Raw genomic sequence first — 20,687 nt, forward strand, 5'->3', positions numbered from 1 at the left:
ATTTTCACTTAAGATTTGAAGTGGTGCTGGTTCCTGCTCCTTTTCACTCCGCTCGGAGTGTCCCAAGGTGCTGGCCAATGGCCCCGCTCCACGTTTGGGAGCTTTAAGTAAAAGTTTTCGCTGAAAAGTCAGCTGCAGAAGTTGATTTTAGCCAACCGAGTGCCGCAAGAGGCTCTTTTGTTTGTTGCAAATAACATAATAACAAAACAAGCGGGCAACTTTGAGGGGTAGCACTGAATAGGGTTGATGCCCCCATTTCTGCTTGTCTTTCAGTGATCTAAGCAGGGAAGCAAAATGTCTTATCAAAGTTACTATGGACTTATAATCGAGAGTGAAATGAAATTTATTATGCAAGGTATTTTTTGTCAACCTAAAGCTATGACGCATATACCCGTGCTAAACCATTCCAAACAGGGTATGCTGAACCTAAGGGAAAAGCAAGTGGGAATTTCGCTGCGATCCTGGGAGTACCCAAAACTTGTCGTTGGAAATTAATTTGGAATTCAGAAAGCGAAAGCCTGGTGTCTTCCCCTTTAAAATTGAAGCACCTCGTAGTTCTGGGAATGAACAGTTTCCATTAGCTGCTATTCATTGACCTTCAGTCGGCATTTTTAATTACGCCCGTTCATAGCACTTTCCTTTCCTGGCTCCTCGCTTTCCTTCGCCCACTGCCGCCGCTCAATCAACGTGCAAATTATTATCAATTTGGCCGAAATGGCGAAAGGAGGACTCGGTGGCTGGTGCAATCGGATCCTTTTCCGGTGCCTTTGCTTGGTAATTTTAATTGCGATTTTTTGCCACCCCTTTCTTTTTTTTGGCTCTGCAGCTGCAATAGTGCTCAACACGTTTGGCACATTTTGTTGAAAATTCATTAAAAATGACGTCGAAAAAGTTTGCATTTCGCCCAGTTTGCTCCATCGCTTATTCGGTGTGAGTGTAGCACTGGCTTTTCAATCGTTATTTCATTTGATTTGCCTTTGCCATTGCCTTTACATTTGCCGCTGACATTCGGATTACTTCACGGCATCGTATCTATTTAACTTCAGTCGCAGTCATTTGAATTTTTAATTAATCGCTCGGCTGTTTGTCGAAAGTCAGGTGAGAAAGGAAGAAGCCAGAAACAAGGAGCGATTGGAATCCAATCAGCGCCAAAGGATCCCCTCTGATTGGATCGAAATATTTGGCCAAAAACTGACCCACGACATTTGCATGCGATTTCGGACAGTTTTGCATGTCGGAATACAATTAATTAGGCTGCGAGGCCCAACAAATGTCCAAATAAAAGTCAGCGTTCCCAACGAGTTAAATTAATGGCAATGGGCGCTGGTGTTGGTCTGAGGTTTCGGTCATCATCAGAAGTTGGCCACGACGAGCGTCACTGGGCTAATTGAGCACAAAAACCCATTTCCAATTGGGTGGAGCTCCAACTTTGGCCGCCGGACCATATGCGTCGGCTTAGCCGGACAGCTGTCCAATTAATTAGAAACCACCAGAAATAGCAGACGGACTATGACGAGGATGACTCTCTCTCTCTGGGTTGAGTCGACTCAACTGACCAAAGTTTGCATTGGCAAATTAATTACTGAAATCGTAGAAATTTGTCTTGCAATGGAAGCCCACTACTGTTTGGCTTTCGAGATGACTTCCTGCCCAGAAGTTGGCGAGCTCCCAGCTGTCCAGCTGGCCTGGCCGAAGTTGCAGTCCAACTGGAGTTGGAGCACATATATGCAGTAGGATATCCGTGTATGAATTTGTATCCTCCTCCTTGTATCCTGCGCCTCTGATCCTGCAACATTTTTGCTCAAGGAAGCGCCCGGCGGGCTAATCACATGAGTGGCCCGGGGCAGGGGCCAAAAACTTTTGCCTCCGCATCCAACAATATTTGCTCCGAGTGCATAATGACAGTCAAAGTTGACACAAATGAGCATAGCTTGTTACTAATTTTAATGCGCTTCGGTGCACAGTTGGTCCTGTCATGGAGGAGGAGGGGATGTCCTGGCTGGGATTTTGGGCACGGAGTGGGGCAGGACAGAAAGTTTTTGTTGCGGAAATTACTCGGAATGCGGGACTGGCTGGTTGTGCATAATTTTTAATTGACCAAGTGAAGTTCGCCAGCTCTGAGTTTCTAAAATATTTTGCAAGTTAATTCGATTTGGACAAAACTTGAGCCATGACTTACAACTTACAACTTGGCCAATGAATTATGCAGGCGACATGGACGCCAGCTCATCGCCAATCCCAAGCCCCATCCCCAGTCCATATTTGCCATGTTTTCAGCTGGGTCTTCATCTAAAGTATGCATGAGCCGTGTACCCGGAATTGAATTGCCGTTAAAGCGGGAAAATTGCTCATGATGTTTAGCAAACATTCTACCACCTGAGATTTGAGATTGGTGGTGGTGGGAAGCGGTCTCGGTGTTTTCCAGCAGCTCAAACCGCCGGAAAAGTTTGTAGATCAAAATGAAAGTTTGCCGTTGTTGTTAATCCGTAGCACGGCATAAAAACTATGCGAAAGTTTAACTATACAGCGCAGGGAGTGCTGGTAAGCAGGATTCACGATTCCCGAGGACGCTGGATTCTGGGTTCTGGATTCAGGATTCAGGATCCAGGCACCCGGATCTCGGATCCCGGCACATGGCATAATAATAATCCGTGCGGCAAACCTTTTGATGAGTTCAGGCCAAAGCGGATGAGAAAAGTGCGGAAGGGGGGCCCCGAGCCAAAGTAGCTGTAAATAATTGCCAAAACTACTTAAGAATGCTGCACAGTGAAACGCTTCCTCAAGGATCAGCAGGTGGGCTGCCGCCGACTGGCGGGGATTGGCATGGTGCAAAAGGGTTGCCAACGGTGGGTTTGAGATGCCGCAACAAAGGCCCCGATGCCAGCCAACTGCAGTGAACGCAGCCAAGCGCCATTGTTGCTGCAGCCGCCAACGTGGCACTAATTAGAAGTATAAAAGGTGCCACAACAACAGTTAGAGAGCAGCATCATCCTTCTTCCCCCTGAGTGCCCCACAACTCACCTGTATATGTATATCCTTGCCGCCTGCCTGAGCAGCAGTTAAGCTTTGTCTGTCGAGCATGCAAATTATAGTTGCGGCGGAGGCGTCTGCCGACTTGAGACATTGCCACGCCCACATTTTCGCCTACTATTTGTACATATATAGCCGCTGCTGCCGTTTCTGGTTGGGGATCAAAACAGGGGCTACAATGGGGGTACTTAAATCAAAACGTTTAAAATGGCAGTATTAATTGAATTTATATCTGTGAGTCCTGAAATTATGAGATATAACCAAAGTTGCATGAATTTAAGCATGTTTATATTATTTGTGGAATTATTTTTATGATGTATCCTTAACCCCTGAGACACTTTTTGCCCACGCCCCTGACCTCAAGCGGTTGCTACCTGCGCACTTTGCCGCTTACGTTAATTAAAATACATCTTGAGGCAAATGTGATTAACATATGAATGGCACATTGTCCGCATAAATTCGCCATTGAGCAGGACTCTGTGTTGTGGCTTCTATGCCCTGTGGTCACTTGACATCTTAAGCGGTGGAAGACAGGCCGCAGCGGTTGCGACCTCGAGGCGCCCGTAAAAGAGTTTCCGGTGTTTGGGGCGCAGTACGGGGTTATCCCGGGGTTATGCCGGGGTTATCCTCCTGCCGCAGGACATGCTGGGCGCCCGTTTTCGGGTTGCTCCAGCCTTTTAATGTGCCATTCTCCCGACGCGTCACACATAATTATGGCGGATGTGCTGCCCAACGAAGCGTTAAGTCGAATTCTCGGTTCTCCTTCGTGCCCAGGCCCACAGCCACAACAGCCAAAATCCCCAGGATAACCCCTGGAAGAGTCCCCCCCATCCAAGATGCCAGTTGCCATTTGTGCCCTGTTCATGGCTCTCAGGCCATGCATGTATTTTATTTTTTATGCATTATCATGTAACTGTGTGCTTGCTGTTATTGTTGCGGCGGCTGCGTCGTCTTTCATTATTATTTATGCTTTATTTATATTTGTACGCACTTCCTGGCAGTGCCATGCCCCATGATGCCCCCATGGAACTTGGAACTTGGAAGCGGGTGCCACACGGCGTATGCGTCATGCACGCCTACATGCTCGTGAATCAAAGGAGTTGAACAGAACACATCCTATGACTTCTGCGACCATACTTCCATCTCCATCTCCATCTCATTGTTATGCTAATGGCCTACGATATATGAATAATAAGCCCGGCTACAAGCGCGACTGCTGACCGCTGCGTTGGAGACTGTGATTTCGAGCAGATCCTGTGGGTCCTGTGGAGTTTGTCCTTTGACGACGACAGTTGTCGCTTCAGTTATGCAAATGGCGAAAAGAAGGAAGTGGTCGAATATTTGATATCTTCATATATATGTTTTCGAGAGCAACGCAAATTGTTTTCCCCTGTTCCTGCAGGACCTGCAGGCATATAAATCTGATGGCCCCTTAAGCCTCGTATGCCACTGTTGGGTGTAAAAAACCCAAAGGAAGTTTTAAGTTTAGTTGTCGTTTCGGCATTCCCGGAAGCTCTTAAAGGCAACAGGCGCATACAACACGTGCATAAGGTGGTGGCTAAAGGATCCAAGGGATGAGCTGCCCGGATCGAGATGAACAATCGTAAAATGTGAAATTTTATGCCTTCACCAGCCTAACTGTTGCTTTTTTTGGTTGGACGGCTGCCATAAATCGTGACTCGTGCCTTTTAATGCGCACCTTTTGTGTTGTTTTGTAGCTCATTTGCCATTAATCTGGGCAAACTAAAAGCGAGATTACCAAAGGCAGATGGGCTAGCTTAACAGTATTCTGGGTTATGTAACTAAAAGTTGAGAAGTTAATTATGCACTCTATAGAGTCTAAAATTAATGGATAGTTTTATGCAGATAACTTAGGATTTCTATTAAATATTTTAGAAGTATTACCAAAGTTCATAAATTCGAAGTTGAGTTGTATTTGATTTACTATTTAATTGGAATTTTTTTTATATATTTTTTGAAATATTTGCTATTTCTTTCTGGATCCCACGTATACCTCGGCAAATTATGATCTTTGTGCCATTGTTGTGACCCCATTTTTACGCGGCCCAAGCACGTTTTATTTGTTTAAAGAACTATTAAAATGGCATAAACAGGAACTCGAATGGCGATGGCAATCGTTTCGTGTGGGCCAACTGAAATGGCGGCCAGTTGGACTGTTCGACTGTTGGACTGGCCAACTGGCAGTGCCAAAGTTTTATCTGGCCAAGGGAGTGGAGCGGGTGGAGAGGGGCGCATTGGAGTGGGCCAGCTGGTGCTGCTTTTGGAGCGCATTGTTGTTGGCCGTATTTGATTATCGCATTTCATTTTGTGTCGGGTGAATGTAGAAAGTTGAATGCAAATTTGCATGACACCAACAGAAGCGGCCAGTGGGTGGATGGGTGTCAGCTGTTGTGGGAGGTCGAAAAGGAAAACGGCAACAATCACACCAACCATCATCATCATAATAATAACAAAGCAGCCAGTGGGAGAGCAACACTGCCCCCCATCCTGGGCTCCATTTTATTTTTCTACCATTGTGTGCGCCCGGACCAGCGAAATGCTGGGAGATGGGTTGTCAAAGTTTTTAGGTATCATTTCAGTTTATTTGAATTATTCATAATCCGGACGGCAGCGTAAGAAACAAACAGCAACTCAGACAAGGCCTGGCCAGCAGGAAAGCTGAAAATACTGAAAAAGCTGGCCAAAGATAACGGAAGCAGCAAATAAAAATCATTCATTGTAAACATTTTCCCCTTGCTGCAAAGTTTTTTGCCAAACAAAACAAAAAAAAAAAAAGGGAAACGTAGCCGCAGCTCAAATTCGATTCAATCAACAGAGAAATATGGAAATCCCACAGATCCCAAGGAAAAAAATGTGAACCATATTCGGTGCGCAACTGTAAATTAAGTGAAACATTAAATATTTAACTTGGAAAGAATTAACTTTTGGGTTTTCTACCAAGGTCCTTCCTTCCACCTGTTGAGCCCTTGCTGTCAGTTCTGTGAATCCTTTTGGCCATAAGAAGCACTTTCCCCTTTCACTTTCGCAAAGTAATCCCTTCAAGTGCGCCCATGCAACACGCAAATGCCTAATAGTCAAAGTTCACCTTCTCCTGTTGTTCTTGCCACAAGAGTTTCGCTATTGAACTCTTGTTTGACTCATGCTAAAATGTGCAATAAATTGAGCACTTGCCGCGGATCCGAGGAGGGGAGTTGGGACAGGTGAAAGGTGAGAGGTGGCCTCCAGTCCTCGTCTCACGACAGTTTTACAACAGTCACGCGATATCCTTTGCGCGATATAAATAGAAAGGCAACGTGCCCGAAATGTTTGTAAAAATTGAATGTTGGTTAGAAAAGCAACACAGTCAATCACTCAGCCAAACTGACAAGATAAACACCAAGTGCACTGAAAAAAATCTTATTTAAATCATTTCAGGCACTTTTAGGATCTGTTATAGTTCAAAATTTAATCCTAAATCCTAAATTTAATACCTAAGTTAACGCGGAATTGTCTAAGTTTTGTGCAATGGCTTTAAGAAACTTGGCAGCAAAGTCAGCTCAAAAGGAGCACATACATTTTTTCCAGTGAATGGGCAGATGGGCGTTGAATAAAGAGGCGTGGAAGCAGCAAGAAATTAGCACAAACTATGCCGCAAGAAAAGTTAGTTGCGAAGCCTAATAAGCGGCGCCCATGGGCGCCCCACAAAACGGCTGGAAAGAGAAGGGGCATGCCCCACGACCGCCCACGTTCATCCTCATCATCATCCGCCCCGTTGGCCGACGATTTGCCAACGTTTTCACTTTCACATTTGCGTGCTGCCGCTGACGTCGCTGTCTCTGCCACTGTCGGCGTCGCTGTCGTCGCATTGCGAATTCCTGGCGGCAGCGGGCAAAGTTTTAGCATACTTTTCGGCGGCGGCGACAGTATTTTTTGTGCACTTGACATGTTTTGACACACTGCACGCTCCACGCTCGTCGCTCGTCGCTCCCACCCGAAATCCTTTGGCCAAAAAGGACGAAGGCGGGCCGAGGCTCCTGGCAGAGGGACGACGGAGGAGCAGCCATGTTCGCCGCGCCGCTGGAGTTTGATATTGTTTTGCGCGCCAAAAATGCAAGCGATAATCTGGTGAGCCACCACCACACAAGTCCTTGGCAACTCACCACGTTGCCCAGGACAACGGCTTCCAATCCTGCCCGCAGGACCCTGCCCCCCCTCTCCACCACTCGATGGCTACTTCCAGGCGTCGCTGTTAACATTTGTTTACCTTCGCTGTGCTGTTGCTTTAGTAACTGACCAACAGCGGTACGCAAAAGACCATTTTTCCACGACTGTTACTCTTTTATACATAACTGGCAATCATTTTTGCATGATTAACGCGCGAATATGTTTAATTATTTATTGGCTGGCCATTTTTGTGACATCGCATTTAATGCGCTGCCGGAGGTGTGATGCGTTTGGAAAAAGTAATTGCTTTTGCCCAATCAGCCACTCGACACTTGCACAAAAGGCCTGGCTGACAACCAATCGACCGACCAACCAACAACCACCACCAGCAACAACAACAACTAGCCGGTTAAACAAACAAACAAACAACACTGCAACTACCAACACTCGATGCACACACTTATATTCTCCACCAAAATATTTGCTGGCAATTAAGCCGGAGACTGTGAAAATTACGCGATCCATCAAACGCTGCCCGCCGGCAAATTGGTAGGAGATGGGAAAGGGGTTGGGAGAGGGGATGGGGTTGGGGTAGTGTATGTCCAGAGCGGCGTGATGCAAATTGATGCAATATGCAAATGGCATTTTAATTAGTTTATTAATCGGCTGCGGCCTCAACTCAGCAGGTGCAATCGCCCCGCACGCCTATAATTTTCCAGCGGGCGAAGTAATTAATTTTTGACCCCCACCACCAATCCATTGCCACTTAACTAACTAAAGTGAATTCTGAATTTTGCTCTTTGTCGTTCTCCATTTCATCGTGGGACAGCCGGAATTGCTGCGGCAGCGGGACCGAAGCCACCGCAACGCGCTGCACTACTGTGCCGCCCAGGACTCGGAAGGGAGCAAGGACCTCGTGGCGGCCGCCAGCATTGCGATCGCAGCCCCCGAGCTGCTGGAGTCGGCGGACGAGGATGGCTTCACACCGCTCCATCTGGCCGTCATCCAGGGCAACCTGGCCATGGTCAACCTGCTGCTGGCCAACAAGGCGGATGTGAACGCGGTGGACAATGAGGGCCACTCGGTGGTGCACTGGGCGACAGGTGAGTTGAGGGATAATTCTCGCTAAACTAAACTATTATTGATTTAATAACTATTTTTATTGTTTGCTTAAAAGTAAACAATTTATGTTTAAATTATTTTATTTAAACAACAATTTGTTTACCAACAGTTCACACTTGGCCTAGAAATATTTACATTGAACTAACTAAACAAAAAGCTGCAGTAATTGCATTACAAATAATTTTTCAACAATTTATTTAGAAGCGCATGCATTTTTCAATTAATTACAACTAAAAAGTTACTCATTTGTTGACTAGAAAAATGACAATTAATCAATGAGCACACTCTTGAATTATTAAACGCGATTAATGGCAAAAAATCTAATTAACTTTGGTTATACTTACAGACATATGTTTATGGAAATTGGTTATTAATATGATTTAATGTATAGAACTTATTTTTCCTATAGTAATTAGTCTAAATGCATCCTATGTTTTTCAGTTTGTGGGGAGGTGGAGTCCTTGCGAGCGGTCCTGGCAGCAGGAGCCAGTGTGGCCAAGCCCGACGCCAATGGTGGCACTCCGCTTCACTATGCCGCCCAGATGTGTGGCGCCAGCCATGACAGCAAGCAGCAGGCCAGTTCCAGCAACAGCTCGAGGCTCTCCCTTGAGATCCTGGGCATCCTGCTCTCCCATCCGCAGAGCAGTGTCGATGTCCAGGACAAGGATGGTCGCCAGCCGCTATTGTGGGCTGCATCGGCGGGATCGGCAAAGGCAGTGATTGCCCTGGTCAAAGCGGGTGCCCGGGTGGAGTCGTCGGATAAGTGGGTTTTTAGCATGTTACCTTACCTGGTTTCATCATTAAATATCCCTAAATACTTTCAGAGATGGCCTCACTGCCCTGCATTGTGCTGGTTCACGTGGACACACTGAGTGCATTGACACCTTGATAGGCCTGTGTGGTGCTCCCACGGATCTTATCGATTCCAATGGCTGCACAGCTCTGCACTATGCCGTAACGTTGGGCCACGCCGATGCCACTGCTAGATTGCTGGACTTGGAGGCAGATCCCAATCGCCAGGATCGCAAAGGACGAACACCTGCCCACTGCGGTTGCTCCAAAGGACAGTTTGAGACCCTTAAGTTGCTGAAAGAGCGTGGTGCTAATCTCTGGCTGCGCAATGCCAAGGGTGATCTGCCGCTCCACGAGGCCGCCGCCTCGGGGAGAAGAGAGCTCCTCGAGTGGCTACTTGCCCAGAGGCCCAAGCAGGTGAACACCACCAGCAATGATGGACGCAGCTTGCTGCACATTGCTGCGGCCAATGATTACACCGACATGTGTAAGCTGCTGCTGGACTACGGAGCAGATGTGAATGCCGTGTATCGGAACTCACGAGGATTGGTCCTCACACCACTGGATGGAGCTCTGCAGCGTGGGCATCGCTCCACGGCCAAGTTCCTGCAGGCCAATGGCGGTCAGCCGGCCAACAAGGTGCGATTGTCGAGCAGGAGGAGTGGGAATCCCTTCCACGAAACCAACGCTACTGACATGGTGAGACCCTTAAAGTATGTGGAGAAGGAGGAGCTGCACGATCTGCGCAGCTCCAAGAAGTACGTGGTGTACCTAAAACGCTCCGATTCGGATAATGGAAACGAGAATGGTAAGACGGATGAAGTAGATGGGGATTGCAGCTGCTCGGAGCAAACTTATCGCAAGGAGCAGCGATTGAGGCACGTCTGTCGGCGTCACAAGAGAAGGCAACTGAGGAGGCGCACCAGCAGTTGTGGGGAGTCCAAGCACGAGCGGTGCAGCGAGATCTGTCGTTCCAAGAGCAACATCGAGATTCGAAGGCGGAAGTCCAGGGAGCGCTATGCCAGCTCTAGTGAGTGGGAGGAGGAGAGTGCCGAGGACTCCTGCGAGAACTGTTGCTACCACAAGCGACAAAAGGATCGCGTGGTTAATCGCAAGCGATCAACATCCTCTAGGAAGTCAAAAAACCGAGACAGCAGCGATCCGGACGAGAAAAATCACACGGAAAATCACTCATCGCCTGAAAAGGGTTCGCGGAAACCACTCACCGTCAATGGGGATCACCAGGCTGGCAACGGCAACGATCAAACCAGTGTCAAGGAACGACCACCATCCGCCAGCAGGCATCAAACGCCACCCATGAAGGAGGGAACCTTCATCAAGTCACCAACCCAGAGCGCAATGAGTGAAAAGTCCGGACAAATGGATAACCTCTTGGTTGAGGAGTCTCATGCAGTTGAGCTAACAGATGAAGAACAGGAGGCAGCCAAGTCGGTGGTCACTCAGGTGGACGTGCATCACGATGCCGAGGAAATCCAAACTTCCAAATCTTCCGAGGAAGCACCACCTGCAGAGGAAAATGGTAAGGCGAAGGACTCGGAGCAGGAAGTCAAGCTCCAGCTGAGTGAGGAGGAGACGCAGTTGGTCTCCAAGGAGGTGGAGCAGGTGATCAAGATAGCTGCCACTGCGCTGAGCAGTGAGTCCAAAAGTTCCAGTGAGGAAAAGTCAGTGGAAAAGGACATCCCCAAAGAGGGTCAAGAACCTGGGGAAAAGCCTGACGAGGAGGTAAAGGAACACCAAAATCCAACCCCATCTGCACCAGCACCACAGCCAACCACACCTCCACCACCCCCCAAGGAGGAGGCCACAAAGCCACCAAGTGCCGCAGAACAACCACCGCCTAATGCCAACACGGTGGAAGGGATGGAATCTGCGGCTGCAGAGCCAGCGTCTGTTGGCAAAAAAACCGAACAGATGGAGCAGGCTGAAGCCAAGCCGAAACCAAATACCAATCCTACTCCCACACCTCCGCCCACCGCTGCTCCACCCGCTCCTCCCTCTGCTGAGCCGAAAAAGCCACCAGCAGCACCACAGCCACGCCCATCTACAGCCCAAACGCCCACTCCACCCCAGCCGGAGCCACCGCAAAGGGAACAGGAGACGAGGCGCTCCTTTACACTCCTGCCTTCCGATTCGGCGGACGACGACCCAGTTCTGAATCCGAATTCAAATCCTCCAGCCTCAGCTTCCGATGAGCCGGCCGGTGAACGGAAATCGAGCTTCCAAGTTCTGAAAAGCGATGACTCCCTGGATGAAAGCACAAAACGACCAGGACGCAAGGTCGACTACGAAGCGGGCAATCAAGTCTTTCAGGTGGTAGGCGAAGGGGCGTCTGCCGTCCAGCTGCCCAGTGCCGCGGAGCTGGAGAAGATGGACTACGAATATGAAGAGGACGAGTACGAATACGATGATGATGAGAGGGATGGTATTGATCCGGAGCACGATAGTGCCTTGCGTCGTTTTCTTAGCAGTGGAAATCGACATGGAGTGGGCAATACCAGCGTGGCAGCTGGAGCAGCTGCAGCCGGAGCATCCATGGCGGATGACGCATGTGAGGGCAGTGGAGGAAGGAAGCGTCGCCTCAAGAAGCGCGTGCGCAGCGGCAACAAAACGCGCAGCAATTGGAAAAACTCTCAGGATTCGCGCGATGGCGGCAACATGTCTGCCTTGGCCACCACCAAGGACCAGGATTCCGGTTTCGAGCCGAGTCCGCGGGCAGAGCGCAGCAAGATACCCACACTGCGGTCCGCTCACACCGCCCACATGCCGCGTCGACCCATCTACGCCACATTGGACGGACGCTCCTGCAGCAGCCGGATGGAAAACCGCAAGCCGGGAGACAAGGGCGCCTGCGACATGGGCGCCGTCACCCGGTCCATTCAGCGCAATATTAGGAGGTGAGTACACTGGGGGAAAACACTGAATTCGAAAGTGTGTAGTGCTATATTATGTGCAGAGAAATGGTAATTAATTTTAAAGATAGTGACTCCCCAAGTTCAATCGATATACTTGAGTTAATTCAAATTATGGCCTCAAAAGGTGCTCCTTTTTTGAGAAAAAAACTTCAAAGTACTTTTAGAAGACAGTATTCCAGAAAATATGTACAAAATCGATATATGCAAATGGCATTCGTTAATGTAAACTTATAAATTATCCGATTTTTCCCCGGTGGATGGCAAAGCGGTACAGATTGGCCGTGATTGCGGGGCAAGTTGCGAGCCCCGGAGAGTTGATGGCGGGATTCATTCATTTAAATTAATCTCCAGGCAGTTAGCGGCGCCAGCGAAGCTGCCTTTTTGGCCGTAGATTTATTTACTTGATGCTTGATTTTAATCAACTTGAATGTCCCGCTGCCGGACTCGCATCGCATTATATCACGCGCGCATTTTAGCTCTACAGTTGCGGCTACGAGGACCTCTTAATGTAATCAGACTGGCCGAAGCACGCCGCCTTAAAGTTAATTTAGCCAGGGATTTAATAGCCCAGGCGGCAGCATTTCTCATTTCTTTTCTTGGTACTCGCTGTTTTTTTTTTTCTTTTTTCCTCCTTTTTTTTGTGAAGGACTTGCCTCCATTGTTGCGCTGGTCAGCAAATAAATTGCCCAGCTTCCGTTCGCCATAAAAACGGGCGCTTTAAAGTTATTAAAATGCGGTTAAAGGCAATAAACGCGGCATTAATGCCCATTTTTCGTGTACTTGAGCATGAACTATGAACCGCTGTTCCTGGATTTTAAGCCACGAGGATTAACGGCGATGATAACAGGTGGATGGAGATGCTAGTGACACCTTTATCGGTGACAAGAGCTTAATTTAGTTATATACTGCCTTAATTACGAATTAAATGAAGAAAAAATGTTTCGAAGCGTAAATCATAATTTGGTCAAGTCCAGCACTGCGGTAATGTCCTGGCTGATTTATTCCAGTGCCCTCGAATGGCCAAAAATCTCGTCCGCTGCCAAACCGCTCTTGTCATTAGCCGTAATGCTCATTTCCGGCAAAGAGTTGCTCATTTTAATTAGCTGCACGAAATCGGACAGAGTTCCGGAGAAAGTTGCGGAGAAAGTGGTGAAAGGATGGGGGAAAGGATGGGTTGCCCACCTGCGGTGGGATATTTTGTTTATGCGGAAACTTGAACAAAATATGAAAATTAGCCGCAAGCAGGCAGTCGTACTCGCTGTGAAGCAAAGTCTTTGGCTCCGTTTTTACAACTCACTAATGCTAATTGTAAATGGAATTAGTGCAGATTAGCGAGAGCATTTTGAGAGGTCCTCGAAGGCAAGGACGATTACCATTTGTGTTCGCTCTTCGTTTGCCGACTTGTTTCCGGAAAATCCTTTTGTGCGCCTCCGGGGGATTTCCCCGGGCATTATTTGGTGGCCGTAGACTCACACTAGCAATTAAAGCAAACCTCGTGTGGCACTGATTTAATTTTGTCATTCGATGGTGGTGTTGGTGGCGCGGATCGATGCCATAAGCTGTTGCTCAAACTTAAAAGTCAATTGTATTTATTTATGGTATTTGCATAAGCCGGGACCGACAAACTTAATTAAAAAGCGTAAGCTGACTTTTATTAATTTTGCTAATCTGCCTTGTAGCCCATGAATAAATTTGCAAACATTCACCGAGAAAGAAAAACAAAACAAAACAATAACGTTACGAAAACAGAGGCGAAATCCGGCCGGCGAGCGCATTTCATAAATAATTCTTTCCACTTGACTAATGAAAATATTTAACTCGGCTGTTTGCATAAGCCGTAGCGAGAAAACCAGGCCAAAACGGGAGGAAAACCAGCGGTAAGATTGCGCCATGTTAAGGTTTCGACAAATACACGGCGTATACGCAATATACGCAAAACCGAAAGTCAAACAAGTGTCTTGCTCAGCAACTTTCCGAACAAGTTCCTCAACAAGTCGGCGGGGTGAGTCAATTAATTCCTCAAGACTATATATATATATATTGGGCATTGGTGCGGGCGAAAATCCAAATAGAATTTACTTCGCAAAGTAAAAAAAAGATGTAAAAAAGTAAAAAGTGAATCCATAGCTCCCAGTCGAATACTTTGTGCGTTGGCATGGGGGGTGTGTCGACCAGGAAAATACCATGAAAAGTGTGTAAATAGAGACTTTATTTTGTTTCGTTTCGTTTCGTATTTTTCATTTTTCATTTTCCATTTTCCATTTCTCGTTTTATTTTTGCATTCGCATGCTTTCACACAGACCCATCCGGGCAACTTTATTCTGTTTCCTCGCTTTGCCTCCGAAGAGATTAAAATTTTATCTGACGCATAAATTAAACAAATAACTTACACCGCTGCGTTGTTGTGTGCGAATTTTGTGTGTCCCAAAAGCAGCACAGGTGAGATTTGGGATTTATAATGTGCGCTCACGTAATTGACGTTGTTAAATATTTGGATTTCGTTTTTCGTCCCCGAAATGACCCGACTCCAAGTTTATCTGTTGTCCTTGGGCCAGATTTGCGTTTTTTTTGGTAGGTAGAGCGGTTGATGGAATTAGCCATATTTGTTCAACGACTTTAAAATGTTGATTCTACTATCATCCGTAGTAGTTGCTTCGGAAAATTCATTAAACTTTGAGCGATTAGCTAAAGCCCTGCCCAAGCGATTTTCTTGGTTTTCCCTTGCGAATCCCAGACAGCCCAGCTCAGTCGGGCCACTTGGCCAAGTTTGAAGCGCTGGCTCAAAAATATAGCCGTAATGAAAAATGAAGCGCTAAAGTTTTCGTGAGCCGCAGACTTTTCGCGAATTTCCAAGGGGTGCGACTTTGTCAACACTTTTGGCGGCCATCGATTTTCGAATGGGAGTCGTCTTCTGGTCTACTGTTGCACTGTGGAAAGCTGGCAACGTGGATATGCAGGTATGCAGGCCACGTCATTCTGGATCCTTCGGCGTGTTCGTGGGCCAGCCATTAACACTTGGCAAAAGGTTCTCGCAACGCTTTTGTGCTGCTTGTGCGGCACAAATTGCTGGCGGGCGGGCGGTACACTCGTTGTTGCAACTTGTGCAGCGCTTAATTTCTTTGCATTTTGTTGTCGTTGTCAGTTGGAAAAGTGAGAAAGAGCTGCGCCTATCCCGGCCCGGCGATGATGGTAGTGATGGTGGTGACGGTGCTGACTTCGCCGCCGGCGGGTTTTCCACTTCATCCACTTTGCCTGCGCACTGCGTGCACTTTTTGCCTGTCACATTTGTGTCGCAAACAGGAAGAGGTGGTACGTGGGTGGCTGGGCGGCAAGTGGATGCCACGTGGGTGGCTGTCAGTCAGTGGGTCTTTCGGCCGGTGGGACAGTTGGTCGCTGCGAGCGTTGCAGGCAGTGGAAAAATGTGCCACACAAAATCAACGCGCACAAGAAAATGAAATGAAAGTTGTACTAGGCGAACGTAGAGCGGAAACGGAAATCAGTGGCAGTGGCACAAGCGAAGGGTGGGGCGGGGCGGGGCGGTGGGGAAGTGGGCGAATAAAAAAATATGCCAAGGACAGTATTGCAAAAAGTATTTGCACAAAGCGAAAGACTTGCAAAGAACTCAAGCGCAACCGAATGGAGCCAAAAGCGAGGCGTAAAATTGAAAAGCGCTTCGGCAAACAAGTAATGGCGATGGTGAAGATGAACATGAGGATGGTGGGCAAGATGGCCACGTTGAGATGGGCCATGGCCGTGATGATGACGATAAGGACGGCAATGAAGATGAAGATGACGATGGCGATGGCGATGACCACCGATGATGACCACTGGTGGGGCAACAAAACAAGCGGAAGAACGCTGGCCCGCTTTGAAGTCCGTTCTGCGGGGATTTTGTTTGGCTCCTTGGCCAATTTATTACGCAGCTCTTGGCTCACAAGGATTCTTACCTATTTATTGCCCGCCCTTTTCATCCGACCATCCCGCCAAGCATCCATTCCACGAGCAATGAACTTTTGTTTCAAAGTCAAATTGTTTTGCATAATTTCGCGCAGCGCAGCCAAGTGGCGAGCAGTGTCAAGCGGTCTCCTCCTCACCAAAGGCAGCTGCCGCTGGGTAAACAGTTTTCCAAAACGCCGCTCCAGCTCCGCCGCCTGGTTTTTTGCACTCCAAGTGCACTCGACAAATTTGCTTAGTTTTTTCGGTGAATGCGCCGCTCCTCTTGCGGCGAAAAGGCTCGGACGTCATTCGTTGATTTAGAAGAGTCCGCTGGCCCGCAGTCGAGTTAAGGGAGCAACTTTCGAGGGGCACCCAAGATGCATATCCTTATCCGCATCCTTGTGCCCCTTAAGCGCTGAATTTGGCTGTTTACCTAATTTTTAATGAAATTTCTAATAACATTTTATGGCTTAGAGGGCGCCGTTGGCGGCTTTAATTTGACTCGCCTCGTTTATGCTCGTTCGCTCCTTTTTTTTCCCCCCGTCCGCTCCTCAATTATTAATAGAATTTTTTCCGCGTACGCACTTTAGTATTTTTGAAATTTTAATAACATGATGCCTTTTATTGCGCTCCGGCCTGGATCCTGGATGGAGCCGAGGAAGGTCCTTTGTCAGCTTTGTCAGAACAGCGGGCGGCGGACTGCCTTTGTCTGTGACTCGCGAAATATCAAAATGACAATTTACGTACATTTGCTAACATTTATTTTGCAAGGCCCCGGCACGCTGATTCTTATTCTCATTCGGATTCAGATTCGGATTGTGGAGATGATGGGAACAATGGGTACAATGCTAATGGCCTTCAATCTCCTCCATTCGCAGATATTACATGGAGCGCAAGATCTTCCAGCATCTCCTGGAGCTCAAGTCGCTGCAGATTCGCTCCAGCAAGCTGAACGAGGCGGTGCTAGTGAAGCGGGCGGTGGACGACTACCACAAGTCCTGTGTCCTTCTGGGCGGCGAAACGGGCACGCGACTCAGGCGCTACAACTTCAGCGAGTACACGTTCAAGAACTTCGAGCTCTTCCTCTACGAGACGCTCAAAGGACTCCAGCGTCCCGGCACCAACAACTTCCAGAACATCAACGAGGTGTACGAGGAGGTGGGTCTATGATTAAGTGCCGCTCATCCAGCTGGCTCATCCAACTCCATCCCATTTTCAGGCGGAGCGCCGACTGAGTCCGGACTACAATGCCTACGAGAAGGCGCTGCAGTGCACCACCAAGACGCACCGATGTCTGCATGCGGCTCATGCCTATACGGGAATACCTTGCGCCGCTTACAGTAAGTAATCTTTTTAAAAATAAATCCTTAAAAAATAATCCTTGCTAACATAAAAGTTCAAAAACGAACGAAAGCTCAGTAAAAGTTGAAATCGCAGTTAATAAGATTCTTATTAATTTTCAATTAATATTTTTTCTTTATAAATTCTTTATGTTTGCGTAGTGAATTTCCAATAATTTATCGAAGTACTTAATTTAAGGATTAGTAAACATAGCAGGTAGATAAAAAGTGTTTCCATAGCAGAATGAATTGGACGTAAAAAATCTTTACAGTCGGCTTAATTTAGCTTGGTAAAAAATATAGAATGGACAGCACTGACGACAAATTATTCAAAGAGTTGGAATATTTTTGTTTCGGCATTAAACTTTTTCTTTTGGTGCCGCGTCTTGCTGCTCCGATTTGCTCGAGGGCGTTAAGCGGCTCTGTGCAAGCGTGAAAAATGGCACCAGACAGGCTTTTGGCCGGGCCAAAGAGTCAAATCGCCTGGCCAGCGGGTTGGCAACACTTTCGCCGCGTTGAAGAGTGGGTCAAGCGAGGGGGGAGGGAGCGGACAATCGGACACTCGTATTCAAAGCAGCTACTTGGCCAGCTGCCGGGCATAAAAATATAAATCCTAATTACGAGCAGTTTATTCGGTGCAGGGCAAATTAAAAAAGTGTTCTCGACCCGGCTTTCGGGATTTCTGGCTCTTTCAGCTTTTATTACATCTTCACTCGTAGGCGGAATGCTCAAAAGGATGCGTCGGGCTTATGCCAAATTAAAAACGCATTCATTTCACCGCTCGCAACCGCTTTCATTAACGTGGCCTTGTTTGTCTGAAAGTAGCTATGGTAATCCCGCCGAGATGGCCCTTAATCCGGCGCCCCGAAATGGGTTACCAGGAAGCTACTCCATTTCTTACAACTAGCTGTTTTTGCCCATGCAATTTAGCTGATTGTTGCACCTGCAGGACACCTGCCAGGCGATGGCAGTGCATTGTAGTTCTCTGCGATCTGATGATACCCGGAATCATTAATCTAATGTTTGCCAACGTTTCTTTGCATTTGCAGTTCCCATGATGAATCACCACACGATGCCAAAGTTCGGCTTTGGACCGTACAAGAAGACCGGCAGCGTGAGCAGCTTCTTCCTACCGAAGATCCTGACCAGCGGGCGCGCCTCCAGCGGCCGGGCGGGCGGCATGGGAAGCGCCAGCGGTAGCCGCTGTAATCACAAGGTGGCGCTGGAGTTGTCGCATGGCAAGAACAAACAGCTAATTTCACTGCCCGCGGAAAAGCTGGACAGCAACAAACGATATTACGTCACGTTCACAGTGAAGGACTCCTCGGGGCCATCGGCGTACCAGCAGCAGCAGCATCAGCAGCAGTGCGGCAATTCCGCGAGCGGCAAGTAGTGCCCACCGGCGGCGAATGCGTATACGTAATGTGGCGCACGGTGCGTATACGCCATCGGGCATCGTCGAGGCATCAAGCGCCCGCATTTTCAGGCTGCATGTTGTGCTGTTTTTGTGCTGTCGCTGGCTGTGCCACTGCTGCTGCTCCAAATGCATTAAAACAATGCCATCGCAACATTTTGTGTCGCTGCTCCCGCCGCTGTTGTTGCCATTGTTGTGGCCACCCGTTGTCCGCGTTGCCTTTTTTCCATTCGCTTCCTGTCCTGATGCCGTAGTAATGCCACGGAAAATGCTGGCTTCTGCTGTGTAGTCCAATTACATTGGCAAAATCAAACTCTTTCAGCACTTAGACCTTTAAAACTCTCTGGCTTCTTAAAATACATTGACTTGGTTAAGTTGAGAATTAAGTTTAATTTTAGCTTTCATAGCTAGCTGCTTAGTGGTATATCTTGCTGATTACAGGGTATGCGAGTGTCCACCGCTGCTGCTTCTGCTGCATTTTAAGATGGCCAACTGCTGATAATGGATGATGGCTCTGCCCTGCGGCTGTCAGTTGAAGTTGTCACGCCAGCAGCGATGCAGGCAGCAATGGCAGCGGGAAAAGCAAAAGCAGCAGCACCAGCGATTGCTAAGGCAACGGCAGCTTAAATTATGTGGTCCTCCAAACCCGGACAGTTCAAATGTTCAGTTGTTCACTTGTTCAGTTGCTCAGTTGCTCAGTTGTTGGGTTCTTCAGCTCCGCGCTGCGTTGTTTGCCTGTATTTCGCATTCTTTTTTGCCGTCCGTTTGTTTGTTTGTCTGTCCGTTTGTTTGTCCGTTGGCACTGCCGCTGCGCTTTTATTTCAGTTTTTTCATTATCATTTTTTGTCGCAGTCGCTGGTTCCTGTTGTTTGGAGGGGGCTGGCGTGCTCCTAATGCCGCAGATAAGCGTTGTTATTAACGCTCGGCTTACCAGGACTAGGCGACAGGCGTGAGGACATGCCGCCCATCGTCGCTTTTGTCCACAGAAAGGACATGCTGGTGGTTGGGGAGCAGGAGTAGCAGCAGCAACAGCAGGGGAGCAACAGCAGAAGCTAAAGCAGATTCAGAATCAGCGAATGAATAAATGTAAAATATGTACCGTGCATTTCTTTGGCATTTCAACATTTTTACTTTATTTGCAATTTTATTTACTTGTCTGCTTGTGCGCTCGCCCTGCCATCCCATTTTTCCATACCACACCAGACCATGCCATCCCAGACAGCCAAGCCATTCAAGCCGTTGTTTGTTTGTTTGCTTACTTGGCGCTGAGTGCATTGTAAATGGAGAATAATTGCATTGCATACAAAAAGCGTCGCGATTTTTAAATTGTATAAGCGAACAGGAGCAGCAGGAGCATCAGCAGCAGCATCAGCACAGGAGCAACAGCAACGTGCAGCGTAAAATGATTTCTTTAAATATCAAATTATAAGAACGGAATGCATAATAAATTCTATACTTTAAGAGTTCTCGTTCCGCGTAGACGTAAGGCAGCTGTTGCGAAATAAACGTTGAAAATGTCTAACTTGATGCGGCAGTTTATGCATTTCGCACACACTCGAACCATCACCATCACACGTGGCCGTAGTCAAAACAATGTCAAAAAACAAACGCCCACTCAGTAACCACCACCCATACAGCCACCCACTCGGCAACCCACTCGCCCACCCATATGTCCTTGGCATAGATGCGAAAAGCGGGCTGATTGCTCGCTTCGCAGGCGCCGGTATCATTATTTCAGCATCTGCCGCAACGACGACGACTGCCGCTGACAAAAGGAACAGGCTGGCAAAAAGGAAAACATTTTTACGGCATTCTCGGCATTTTGGCAGCCACCTCCTCCACTCCTTTCCCCGTTGGCGTTTTTGCTTGTAAAACTGGTTGGCATTCTTATGGCTGCCATGAATGTCAGACGATGGAAGTGGCTCCTACATCTGCGGCAGTTGCAGCTGTCAGCCA

At 47.9% G+C, this 20,687-nt stretch overlaps 1 protein-coding gene across 2 annotated transcripts in view; it reads left to right on the plus strand.

The window, feature by feature from the left end:
• LOC6739784 (protein phosphatase 1 regulatory subunit 12A) overlaps window positions 1-20,258 on the plus strand; it is a 35,429-nt gene extending 15,171 nt beyond the window's left edge. The window contains exons 1-7 of one of the 2 annotated variants that reach the window (XM_039294681.2): window positions 6,960-7,155; window positions 8,024-8,297; window positions 8,758-9,079; window positions 9,141-12,023; window positions 16,856-17,135; window positions 17,197-17,317; window positions 18,367-20,258. In XM_039294681.2, the coding sequence (XP_039150615.1) occupies window positions 7,093-7,155; window positions 8,024-8,297; window positions 8,758-9,079; window positions 9,141-12,023; window positions 16,856-17,135; window positions 17,197-17,317; window positions 18,367-18,710 (4,287 nt within the window). In that variant the 5' untranslated portion in view covers window positions 6,960-7,092 and the 3' untranslated portion in view covers window positions 18,711-20,258. Of the gene's footprint in view, window positions 1-6,959; window positions 7,156-8,023; window positions 8,298-8,757; window positions 9,080-9,140; window positions 12,024-16,855; window positions 17,136-17,196; window positions 17,318-18,366 lie in introns of those variants that run through there. The other variant, XM_039294682.2, reaches the window with a different exon arrangement.
• The last annotated feature ends 429 nt before the right edge of the window (window positions 20,259-20,687 follow it).

The sequence above is a fragment of the Drosophila simulans genome, chromosome 3R (assembly GCF_016746395.2).
Source record: "Drosophila simulans strain w501 chromosome 3R, Prin_Dsim_3.1, whole genome shotgun sequence".
NCBI lineage: Eukaryota > Metazoa > Arthropoda > Insecta > Diptera > Drosophilidae > Drosophila > Drosophila simulans.